General features: G+C 41.6%; 1 protein-coding gene across 7 annotated transcripts in view; it reads right to left on the bottom strand.

Moving 5' to 3' along the window:
- Positions 1-13,124, bottom strand: part of CNOT1 (CCR4-NOT transcription complex subunit 1) — a 73,147-nt gene that overhangs the window by 58,073 nt on the left and 1,950 nt on the right. For all 7 annotated transcript variants that reach the window (XM_048515650.1, XM_048515648.1, XM_048515652.1 and 4 more), the window contains exon 2: positions 8,679-8,949. In XM_048515650.1, the coding sequence (XP_048371607.1) occupies positions 8,679-8,780 (102 nt within the window). In that variant the 5' untranslated portion in view covers positions 8,781-8,949. The remainder of the gene's footprint in view (positions 1-8,678; positions 8,950-13,124) is intronic.

The raw sequence follows: 13,124 nt of genomic DNA, 5'->3' as shown, positions 1-13,124 counted from the left end.
GCCATTTTCTAGCACGGGTGAGAAAAGATCTTCCATATCTCACACCCTTTTGTTCTTTCCTTGGTTTCCATTGGTCTGGGTCTGCCTTCTTTGGGTTCCTCAAGTGGTTTAGGATCATCAGAGACATCCAGGGCCATGTGATTGATAATCTTCCCCATTACACAGTCTAGCTGGCTGTTCTGCTGTGGTGGTTCCTCCTTAGAGGATATTTTCCTTTCCTCCTTTTCATTATCTGAGATGGAAGAGGTGACATGTTTCCCAGAAAGTGACTGAGGTAGACACCTGAAAAGAAGGCTTTCCTGGCTGCCTTGGTTAGCCTGCCTAGTGTTTTCCTCATAGTGGGCGGCCTGATTCTACTCAAATGTGCAGCAGTTGATGGAAGTGTGGTTGGGAGACCTTGAAGGGGAGCAATAGGAGGCCAGGGAGGTAGTTAGGAGGGCTCTAACGGAAGTGTTGCATCTTTAGGTGTTGCAGCTCTTCCGTTAGAGCCCTCCTAACTACCTCTGTGATTTCACTGGAACAATATGGCTGCCTTCCCTCAACTTCAGATGGTGGGGGTAAAGTTTCATTACCCCAGGAGACTTCCATCCCTGACACTGGGTTCAAGAAATCCCTTTGCAGGGCACAAGGACCTATACTTGTTGCCACTCTGGGCTGAACTGGAAGCCATTAGGGGCCATTTTGGAGAACCTTCCATGCCTTTTTCCTGAGGTACATTCAGCAGCTCTTGTTTTGGCACCTGAAGCTTTAAAGTCTTGTCCTCCTCTCCTCCAAGACATTTGGAGCTGCTTTGAGCTGTGAGGGTTCCCTGCTGTGATGAGAACAGCAGACACAGGTCTGCGTCCTCCTCGGAGAGCTATTAACAGTCTCCATTTGGTCTTCCATTAGCAAGTGTGGAGGAAGAGGGAGAGAGAAGGCACAGAAAGAGTAGAAGGAGGTCAGGCACAAGATAGAAAAAAGCAGAGGAGGCTCTAGCTATTATAGCAGAGAGCTAGAATTGTTAGGCAAGGTGCAGAGGGACAGTGGTGAAAAAAGGTAGAATGGCTGCTGCAGACAGCTATCTCATCAGCTCTCCCTGAGCAAAGAAGGGATAAAATTGAGGCACAAGTTCCCACTTGGGAGACAGGAAGAGGAAGTTTGAGGCCTACCTCCTTAAGCAGCCAGTGGGAAACACACTAGCTACAAAATATGCTCCTTACCACAGAGCGAGAACAGATGCTTCCTTTGAACAATCATCTAATTCTATCATTCAGAAGTATTACAAACCTTGCAAACAGTACCCATAAACTTTAGCATTATGAAATGCAGCTGTGAAATCAGGGGAGGTGGGGAAAATATATCCCAAGCTGATTTTATCACCTGTCCTCGAAGAAACAGTCTCGTCATACAAAGTGAATACATAAAATGTGAACAATGGGCAATGCATTGGCTGTTTTGAAATCCGTGGCTGCAGTTGCGTGCAGCAATGTACCAGTGAAGTTTGTCAACACTGAAAAAATATCCACAACATTAATTTGTGTTGAAGTTGGACAAAATGACAATCACATACGTGTTTGCTGACTTGACCCTAATCTTTTGGTGCCATCTGTGTGCGGCATCACACACATAATATCAGGCATATCAGCTTCCTTATGTCAATAGGTCTCAATGCAGCTTTTGTTTTCTCTGCCAGGTGAACTTAGAACTTGGAACCCAAGGGTATTTTATATCTGCCTTAGTAATTGAAGTAACATAGTCCACCAGCAAGAGGAACTTAACAGCTTTTGTTGACAAGCAGTAGCTGTGCCAATAACTTGGCATCCATAACGGGGCATCTCTCCACTTCAAACTTTGCTTTTTTTGCAATTGACGCTGTTAGGCTGCGACCTGGGCTACCCATACTCTACCCAACCTATCTATCTGCCCTAGGTATTGCAAGACACACCACTGGAAAATGGAACTGATGTACAATGTTCAAGAACTCCTCACTGAAAGCATGTGAATGGTAGTGCCATCCAGTACCATGCAATCACTTTTAGATAACTGCATCTGAAGCCTGAAGCTCCTAAGGTTTGCCTTATTGACACATTTCATTTCACTGACTTGGACAACAGTGGTGGTGGGGTAACGTGGAAACACTTCCATCTTGGGACTTGGGGTTGTATGTATAACTAGACAATAAAATACAGTTAACCTTCAGTTTTGTACCACCGACCTTCTACCTTGGAGGAGATTTCTTCCTGAAGAATAATAACTGCTTGTACTTCTATATTGGTTCTGTAACAGTCCTGCATCACTCCACAGTCCTCTTTTTAACTATGAAGTCATACTGTTCCTGTGTGCTTGTCTGACAATACCCAATACATCTGAGCCCACTGTGCACAACAGACATGATGAAGGCGAAACACAGAAGAAACACATTAACTGTTACAAAGATTGACCAAAGGGTCACAAAACAACGTGCAAGCATCTTGAGTTCTCTGGAACTCATCTATAGCTTTTTGTTCAGGAGAAAAAGGTGAAAGTCACAGCCAAACAAACAGGTATGCAGCAAGCTAGACAAACAATTCCAGGTACTTTGTGAAGTTTTCTTTTTGGCTTAATCCTACAGCAATATACAAATGACCAATATAGAAATGGGGGCTGCTCTGCTTACAGTTTTAGACACCCATCTGTGAAATCCAAAGCAGGTTCTCCATTTTTTACTCTGCTATGTGTCTGACTTTCAAGGTAACTGCTTTACGGTTTCATCTGGACATGGCTGGTTGTCAAAGGACATGCTCCCTTGCTTAATAATCAATATACAAACTATAGTTGTCTAAACAAGGTTTTCAAGGCAATCTCCTAACATTCTGAAAGGATCCCAGCATTTGTTCTCAGTGAGATCTTCAGGAATGTTCCACTGGATCCTTTTAGCCAAACCAAACTGCACTTGGCCCATGATAAGCACTGCAAGCACTTTTAAAACTGGGTTCAGATGTTATCAGCACCCTTTACCATGGCCACAGAACGCAACACCCCCCTTCTACACCAGATGCTCAGCAGCCAAGCCCGATCAAGTAACTCAAGCCAGCCTCATACCACCCCTCCTATACTTTCACAATGAGGAAAATACATGGGCTGGGAGCAATGAGTGCATTGAGAAAGGCATGAAATGTTGAACGAAGATAGCAGATAGTCATCAGGTTGAATTTCACTGCAGGCCTGACCCAATACTGTGATCCCAGACACATCATATTAGTGATAGCCAGTGTGGTGTAGTGATTAGCGTACTCTGGGCCAGTCACACACTCCTTCAGCCTAAAGTACTGCACAGGGCTGTTCCAAGGATAAAATAGAGGGCGGCAAAATGATGTATTTTGCACAGAGGTTTTTAAAGGAAGAGCAGGGTTGTTGTTGTTTTTGAAATGCCATGCCTTTTTACTGGTTTAAATAGTCTCTAAAGCGCTTACACATTCTCTTCCCCACTCCATAACAGGCACCTTGTTAGGTAGGTGGGGCTGAGAGAGTTCTGAGAGAACTATGATTGGCCTAAAGTCACTGTCAGGACTGAGCCTGTCAGTGCCAAATGGCAGGTAGGGCGTGGGGGCGGTGCGGTTTACCATCTTCTGTATGGGGCGAAAGTCCGGTGTCTTCCCCTCAGCGCCTGGACACAGATCTTATCAAAGGAAGGTGTGATATGTTCCCAGGCTCGCAATGCTTTGTAGTTTGCAAAGGAGAGGAGGAGCCGTTTGGTTCGGTGGGAGGGGGCAACGGGATATAGGTAGTGGGTTTGTGTGGGAATCGCCAGATTCCTCTTTTGACAATGTTACCTACGCTCTGAAATAAAAGTTTTAGAACAAATCAACAGTTTCCGTGATTTCCAGATCCGAGGTTTGACAGTCACCCAGCATGTTCCATGTGGAGGAGTGAAACCTGGCTGACCAGATTATACTCCACCACTCTTAACCATTACACTATGTTGGCTCTCATGAGCAGGATGCAATGTACCAAATAAATAAAAATGTGCACAATTCAAGGTGCAGACTGGGAAAACCCCATTTTATAGCACATCCTCATGTGAATCCTGTTTCCAGCAGCATAACATTCAGCACTGAAGCTTGTTTTAGTTAGGGCAGGGGTTTGCAACCTGTGGCTCTCCAGATGTTCATGGACTACAAATCCCATCCGCCCCGACCAGCATGGCCAATTGGCAATTGACCTTCCCACCCATCATGGCTAAATGCTTACCAGGGTCCATGTTAAAAAAACGTTTAACATAGGTTGACACACAAGCAACATTCCATGCTTTTAACCAGGAGAACATGACTCAATGCTTAAACGCCCTGTTAACAAAGGAAACCACAGCAGTAAGCTACACAAGTGCTATTGAGATTTAAGAACAGCAAACGGAATTTGTTCTTCAAAAAGAAGTCTAAGTAGATCGAACAAATATGAGATAAATAGCAGTGAGACTAGCAGAGCCAAGGAGCCAGTGAAAGGCTTGCAAAACTAGAAAGCAAACTGCAAACAGGCAAGTTGAAAACAATTTTTGGATTTTAAGAAGTGTGTAGTAAATGCTTTATTACAGAGACAAAAAGGGAAGTGACCAATCACAGTAGGAAGGGTGGAGCCACCACCCCCACCCCCACCCCCACACACACGATGAAGTATCCAAGGATTCTGTCCCAGTTCTGGAAAGAACAAACATATTGACTCATGGATAGTTATTCTGGAACAGTTCTGAAGAGCACAGCTGGGCTCTATACAGAAGTCCCTTCTGAGACAGAGAGGTCAGGGTGTCCCAGTCTAGAACATGAAGCTCTGCTGCTAGCACAGCTGGGAAAATCAAGTCAGCCTGAGGCTCGTGGGCGACCACTACTGATGTGGCATTTTCACAAGCATCTTTCAAAAAACCAGCTGAGTTGTTTAAAGGTTCATTATAGTCAAGTATAGTCCTCTATTGGTGCTTCCAATAAAATTCAACCAACCATCAGAGGGTTCTGGGATGATAAACCAGTCTGACAGTTACAACATTGATTGCACTTGGTCTCCACTCTGTTGAGGGAAAGCACTACAGATGACTTCAAGAGCTCAAGAATGATTGCTACTAATTCACAACCTTGCCTGCCATTATACTGGGAAGTGCAGTCAACAGCCAAGAGGCATAATTGAATGACTTGGCCTTGTTTCACACAGAAATTATTCTTGAGGGTGGGGAAGGGCAATAGCCAACATTATGTAATCGTTAAAGTTATCAGAACAGGATCTGGAAAGCCAAGATTCAAATCCCTACTTGGCCTTGACAGCCTGACTGGTGACATAGGGACAGGCACTTTTGTTCAACCTAACCTACCTCTCAAATTACTACGATAGTGCTGTTAAGCCATTTTAGGGAGAAAAGTGAAGTATGAATATCTAAATAAACTCATATGCTAAAGAAAAGGCAGAAGGAAAAAAACCAAAAAAAATTTTTCTAGTGTCTCCAAAATCTTCCAGCTGTTTCTGGAAGGCTGACAGGGAATGAGACCTAAATTACCTAAAACAATCTACTACATATCATTTTCTAAAGCAGTAAAATATGCCATTAGATGCTTTAACTCAGCATTATTTGAGGTTGCCTCCAATCCAGTGTATTTTAATGATATAGCAGCAAATTGGTCTTCACTTTTATTTATGAAATATCTAAACAAAGAATATAATTTTTATTTAAGTAAATGATGAGTCTTTTTCTTCTTTCAGACTTTAACCAGGGTTTAAAATCAAATCAACCCTGCACAGAAGTAGGAGGCAGCATCCATCCTCTCAATTCTCATTAGCAAGGCAGATCTGCAGAAGTTCTTTGAACTATTTCACAAGGCTTTTAGGAGAGATTTCCTGACGTGAGACTTGATAGCAACCACTAGAATGTTGTTTATGATCCAGGCAATATATTCAGACTACTACATTTAAAGACAACAATCGTTTCATTTTTCAACACTGACTCCATCAGTTTGTTTTTCAAATAATCTTCCCACCCAGAAACACCTTCCCTAATTCTTGCAGCAAAAAGACCAGGACATTGTCAAAGAAAGGCCGAGAACCTCAAATCTGCACTTGAAAAGGTCAAGCTAGTCATTCCCAAGCAACCAAATGTGTGTAACACTCCATGGTGATCAAACACAGGCTTGAAAAAAATATAGCTCAATAAAGAATGACAAGTTATCAAATGCACGGTTGGGTCCAGCTTTTTAACAGAATCCAAACATGTTGTGGTTATATCTGTTCCAAGGAGAAAACCAAATTTTAAATTCCATGCTGGTCATAAACTGGAATACATTTTTGAGTAGAATGAATATAGACAGTTGCAGCCCCTTTCAATATGATGTGTGGTTCCATGGAATGTTTAAGAACAACCTAATGCCCTTTCCTGTAGTCCCACTAGAGTCCAAGAATAATAATCACTTCACAATGATTTTGAGCACTTCTATAACAATCCAGGAAAGTATGGTTGTGAAGAATAATTTCAGACCCTTAATTAAAAACCCTCTACGTATCTTTGAAAATCAGGTACAGGCAGAGTTGAAAATGCATCTGGCCTCTTATGAATTACTACGTTTCTGAACAGTCACAAGAAGGGAAGCACAGAGTACGGCTATGCAAACACCTTTACAGTATGACCACTAGCAAAGGTGTCTTACATTACAAAGTGTGGGTATAACTTGCTATTCATTTGCCCTTTAGCAACTGCTACTTGCTCGTTGAGAAGTCATTTGCACTTGAGTGGATCATACTAGCTGTTACACATAGAGCATCTCTCTTGAGACTTCCAAGAGTAATATTTCAAGGTGATTTGTTGATACTGCTTTTGAACGTGAAGCCACACAGGGAAGAAACTGGAAACAAAATGTTAACTTACTGCAGCATTGTTACATCATCTATTCTTACCATGACCTTCCCTCCACACCCATTGGAAGACTCAAAACATTTTACATTGTTTTCAGACACAGAACAAAATCTGGGTCCCATGATCTCCCGTTGGATTAAGCATCCAAATGAAACTGTTCCAAAAAGTCATCTAGAGATTTGGAGAGGATTGCCATCAACAGACTGGTAACATCCAACCACACATCTATATTGTAGCAGGTGAGACAGTGGATGTTCTGGATAGGCGTCAAAGTGGTAATGGACTGGATGAGGACATGGAGCAGAGCCAGTGTGGTTCAATAGTTGGGAGCGGTAGACTAGGAGTTGGGAAACCCCAGTTCAAATTCCACTCTGCCATGGAAGCTTGCAGGGTGACTCTGAGCCAGTCACACAACTCTCACAGGGTTGTTGTTAAGGGTAAAACAGAAGCAAGGAGAACAATGTAAGGAGCTTGAGTCTCCTCTGGGAGAAAAGCAGGACATAAATGAAGTAAGGATAAAATAAAAATGAAAAGTGAGGTTTGTGGCACTTTCATACCTGTGCAATAGAGAGGCACAGGCGGCCTCTATGATACAGATCGCCTATGCTCCAGTACTGGCGATGTGCCATTTGTAGCTTTTCCTGGATAAGATCTCTCTACAATTATTAATGCTCATGCCAGATCAGACTACAATAAAATGCTAAATCTGGAGTTGACCATGAAGACCATTCAAGAGTTTCAATCAGGAATTAAATTTCCATTTTCTGCATTGCTTGGCACCCCTGTCTTAAACAAATAGCATTTGCTGCCTATACATTTCCAGGCACAATTGAAAGTATGGTGTATTCTGCTTACAGGTCTCCATATTCTAGAAGGACCACTATTGTCCATATGAATCTGTCCAGTTACTTCAATCTTTACAGATCCTATCCTTCTCCCCACTGTCTCAAGTTAGGAGGCTGAATGCTACAGGCAGAGCCTTCCCTGTAATGACCTAACAATCACTCATAACTATCCACCAGGCACCTAGCCTGTGGAATGTCAGGCACCAGGTTAAAATACTTCGGTTTGCTCAAGAGGTTGGTCCCCTCACCCTTTTCCCCTCTGAATATGGTTACTTTTATTGACTGGATGCTGGGCTATAAATATTACATTTATTATTAAAATGTTATTTATATTATTATAAATACATTATTATAAATATTACATTTGAATTAGATGTTATAATCCAAATTATAGGGGCAAGATACAGAACATGTAAATAAATAGCTTTTGTAGTTGAAACATGCACAAAACTACATTATTCATAGAAAATCAGAAACCTTTCTAAAAATGGACACTTTAAGACTTGTCAAATTCTCTTTATTAAATGTTCTTAAATGTTCAGGAACTTACTGGGCAGTAACGTAACAGCAAATAACACAGTGCTAAGTAGACCAATGTACTGATTTTATCACATTTATATCCAGACTTTTTTCTATCGTGGCATTCGAGGAGGTTTGAGTGGGTTCCCCATACAGAGCCATGCCACATTCAGCATGGCTGCAGAATTATGTGCCTTCTTACTAAGCCCTACAAGCAATGTGCTGATAAGTCAGTGATGATCCAGAAGTCCACACAAACTCTTTAATACATAAATCAGGAAAGGAAACTAAGCTAATAAGAAACATTAGACAAGAAGTTGCCTTTTAGTGTAATTGGACAAAACCATTAACTCCCAAATTACAGAAAGATTGTAAATTGTAATTCTAGATACCACACGAAACAGGTAAGGAACACAAATAATATAAAATGAGCTGTGGATACCTCCTCCACTATTGCATTCTCTACTTACATGCTGTATTTCCTGCTGGCTGGCTCGGTAGTTTTTCTTGGTTAAATTGTCCACCAGGTAGCTGATTTGAGACAAGGCCAGCGAGAGCGAGTCAAGATTCATTGCTGGTTGGGGCGGAAGCAGGCGGCCGAGCCCGGCGCAAAATCACCATTATTCCCCTTTAGTCACCTCAGAGACAGGTTAATATTTTCCAGTTAGCGTATGTCTCAATTTCTGCTATGTCTTCAGCTCTTCTTTCCAAGTATTCTCCCTCTGTTCTGAAACATGGCACCTGCAAGATAGAACAGCACAGTTTAATGTTACATTCTGTAAGTGATTTACAGGCAAGATGAAGCTATTTGATTATTTCATTTATAATTTGTTTTATATATGGGCAGCTGACATTCTGAACTTGGAGGCAAGAAGAGCAATATTTTTGCTCTTTCCTGCTCTGGCACATTTATTTCAAGTTTGTTCAGCTGGTTAACAAAATGGTAGAAGCAATAAATAAAGCTTCAACTAACTAACTAACTAACTAACTAACTAACTAACTAAAGCTTCAACTATACTTTTCCACTGTAACCATAATCTAGTTGAAAATGAAATCTAAATTTAATGCAAACATTGCTTGAACTCCATATGAAGGTATGAAACACCGGGAGTGGAAAACACTTCCGTCAGCCAGCACGCAGCACAGTATCTCATGCCCTTATATTATGCCATGATACTGGGGGGCTAGAGCCATAAGAACTATCCACTGATCCATTCAGATGAAACTTTTGTCCCATCTTATGCTAACGATATACCTGGTCAGTACACAAACGTCAAAAGGCATGACTATTTCTGTTTTATCTTATGCAGATCACTGACTTTACCAGTTAATACTTCTATCATTTGTGTCAGGTTGAGATTATTAGGGGGTGGGGGAGAGATTTTATGATAAAGGAGAAAGGAAAGGGTAAAGCAACAAAGGAAGACCTGAAAACAACAGCATCTTCTGCTGCTGATTCTGACTAGATTGAGGGGAGGAATACACCTAGAGAAGAAGGCTGATGATAACTACCAGAAGGGAGGGATAGGCAGTAGAAACAAAAGTGAAACTGTTTGAGCAGTATATTGGTCTGGTATGCCACATCTCAAATCCATGAAGGCATTCATTGACTCAACACCTAACAACAAATTACAGTGCTTTTTTATTTAGAGCAACCAAATAACAAAACTCCTAAATTTAAATTTCCTAGATTTACATCCGTTTACACTACAGGTAGAAGAGGTAGAAGAAGTGTTTGGATTTATACCCCACATTTCTCTTCTGTAAAGAGTATCAAAGTAGCTTACAAACTCCTTCCCTTCCCCACAATGCAAATACTGATTAGAATGGACCTGTAATCTGACATGCAAGGCTGCTTAGCATAAACCCACACAAGGCGGGATCTATGCTCCCTGGAATGAAGGCTCATGGCACTTTGCATGTAGAAGGTGGCAGGTTCAATCCCCAGCATTTCCAGCTGAAAGAATCATCTACCAGGAGATCTTAAAGACCTACATCTGATACCCTTGGGAGTCACTGCCCATCAGAGCAAATCAAGCCCTGACAGATTTTCTTGTCATCACTATAAAAAAGTTAACCTCTCATTTCTGCCCAATATCTTATAATTTCATTATGGCTCTTAAAAAGGTCCATGTAAGTGAACATTGGAGCCAGTACATAAAGCTACTAGCCAAGAAATGAATTAATCCAATACTACTAAATGTTATAGTTAATATGTAAACAAGCAATGACAAGAACTTAACGTGTGTGCCTTTTACATCATGTAACAAAACATTCTAACATGTTCCACCATATTACGTCCCATCAACCAATGCATGACACAAGCAGTGGATGACGATCTAATGAGCATACTTCGTGAATGTTCGTACTAATCAACCAACAGTAACAGATATAATTAACCTGAACTAGAACAACTTGATGTACAGCTATATCTGTAACACTAGAACACGATAAAATTGTAATTTGACTTCAGCCCCTAACAGCTATTGAGAGCCAACATGGTGCTGTGGTTAAGAGTAGCAGGACTCTAACCCAGGAGAACTGGGTTTGACTCCCCACTCCTCTACACAAAGCATGCTGGTTGACCTTAAGCCAGACACAGTCCTGTCACAATTCTCTCAGTCTAAGCAGAGGCAGGCAATGGCAAATCACCTATGGACATCACTTGCCTTGAAAACCCTGCAGAGTCACCATGAATCAGCTGTGATTTGACAGGACTTTACACACACAAGCAACTATATAAAACGCAAATATTCTAGGTTATCCATGGTCAGCAATACATTTACATTAAGAGTGAAAATAAGATGGCCTTAAGAAGAGTTTGGATTTATACCCCACCTTCCTCTCTTGCAAGGAAATTCAAGGTAGCTTACAAGCTCTTTTCCCTTCCACTCCCCACAACAGACACCTTGTGAGGTAGGTGGGGCTGAGAGAGCTCCGAAGAACTGTGACTAGCCCAAGGTCACCCAGCAGGAATGCAGAAACATATCTGGTTCACCAGATAAGCCTCTGCCACTCCTGTGGAGGAGTGGGGAATCAAAGCTGGTTCTCCAGATTAGAATGCACCTGCTCTTAACCACTACACCACCCTGGCTCTCAGTAGGAATAATGATTGGTATGTGCCGATTCACCTATGAAAACAGCAGAGTTCATTGCTTGTTCAGGCTCACACTGGTCACATGAGCTTGTTCAGCAGCAAGCATTCTGCTGCACATCTAAACTAAGATGAGTTTCTACTATACACAACAATGATCACAGCAGTCTGCAGTCGGACCACGACAAATCTGAAATAGTTGGCTTAATCAAAGCAGGGCTACATTTGCCGCAGCTACACCCATGCCACCACATTAACAAATTCTAAGCACCTTCAAACTACAATTAAAAATTCACTCAAGAAGCCATAGCAGTAATATTGGCACAGAACCAATGTAAGTTTTATAAACTCAGAGATCCCAAAATGAATCAGAAGAGTTGCATTTATATTCCCCTTTTCTCTTCTGTAGGAGACTCAAAGGGACTTACAAACTCCTTTCCCTTCTCCCCCCGCACCACAAACACCCTGTGAGGTAGGTGGGCCTGAGAGAGCTCTGAAGAACTGTGACAAGCCCAAGGTCACCCAGCTGGCCTGTATTGGAAAGCACAGGTTAACCTGAATTCCCCAGATAAGCCTCCACAGCTCAAGTGGCAGAGCAGGGAATCAAACCCGGTTCCTCCAGATTAGAGTACACCTGCTCTTAACCACTATGCCACTGCTGCTCAGGGCTAATCTCAGAGCAGTGCAAAAGCTGCTTCCTACATACACTATACTCAAACTCAAACTTAGCCAAAACAATGCAATTCTTCAAATACAACCAATGTGTGTGACATAGATTGTAGATCCATTGACACAATTTTATATCTGAACAAGAGGTCATCAGAACTAGCTCGTGCCATGTTCTGGAGAGAAACTGCCAATTACATCTTGTTAGATGTTCAGAAAACAAGAATTAGAATACTGCTACCAAGAAGAGTTAGCCAACATGACATACCAGAGAATTACAAGTTGAGTACCATCTGACTTGGGCCAAAGGTAGCATTAATCAACTAAACAACTATGGATTGCCTGCACTTGACTGTGGGTAAGATTTTAATTACAGTTTCATCAGCACAGTCACATTTAGAATATTACACAAGAGTTAAATAACACATGGTATGCTATACTAGTCTACAATTAAGGGTAATTTTTAAAGCTCTGCTTAGGTATTCTGTTCTTTAGGTCCAGTTAATATCAGGATTAGGTAGTCGTCAAAAGAAGGTAGCCAAGAATCTAGATAAGTTGGCACAAGAATTTCAAGCAAACTGTTTCCTGTTTACAAGGAAGATCAGCACTCATTTCACTCTGAACGCTTACAATCCAAGTTACTCATCAGTTTGTAATTACAAATTAGAACAGCATCTTTGAAGTTACTTTCTGAAAACACACACACAAGAAACAAGTGAGGGAAGCCACTACAAAACTAGCTGAAAATGCCACATTCCCACATTAGACGCCTGTCCCCTCACGTTGAGAGCATAGTTAAAACTGGAATTGTTCAATGCATAGAATACTGCTGAGAAAGAAATAGTACAACTTAAAAAAACTTGAATATATCCAACAGGTACATATGAGAGTAATCAAGTGGATAGCAGACTTGAAGTTCAGAAACCTGTTGGCAAAGTCCTTCTCTACAGGTGTGATCAGATTACATGCCTTTTTCTGAACCAATAGAATTAAGAAGAGTTTGGATTTATATCCCACCTTTCTCTCCTGTAAGGAGACTCAAGGTGGCTTACAAACTCCTTTCCCTTCCTCTCCATTCCCAGCAAGAATGGAGGAGTGCGGAAACACATCTGGTTCATCAGATAAGACTCTGCCACTTGGGTGAAGAAGTGGGGAA

The sequence above is a fragment of the Sphaerodactylus townsendi genome, linkage group LG14, assembly GCF_021028975.2.
Source record: "Sphaerodactylus townsendi isolate TG3544 linkage group LG14, MPM_Stown_v2.3, whole genome shotgun sequence".
In the NCBI taxonomy this organism is placed as follows: Eukaryota; Metazoa; Chordata; class Lepidosauria; order Squamata; family Sphaerodactylidae; genus Sphaerodactylus; species Sphaerodactylus townsendi.
The sequence above is the reverse complement of the archived record's forward strand: the minus strand, read 5'-3'. Positions and strand labels throughout refer to the sequence as shown.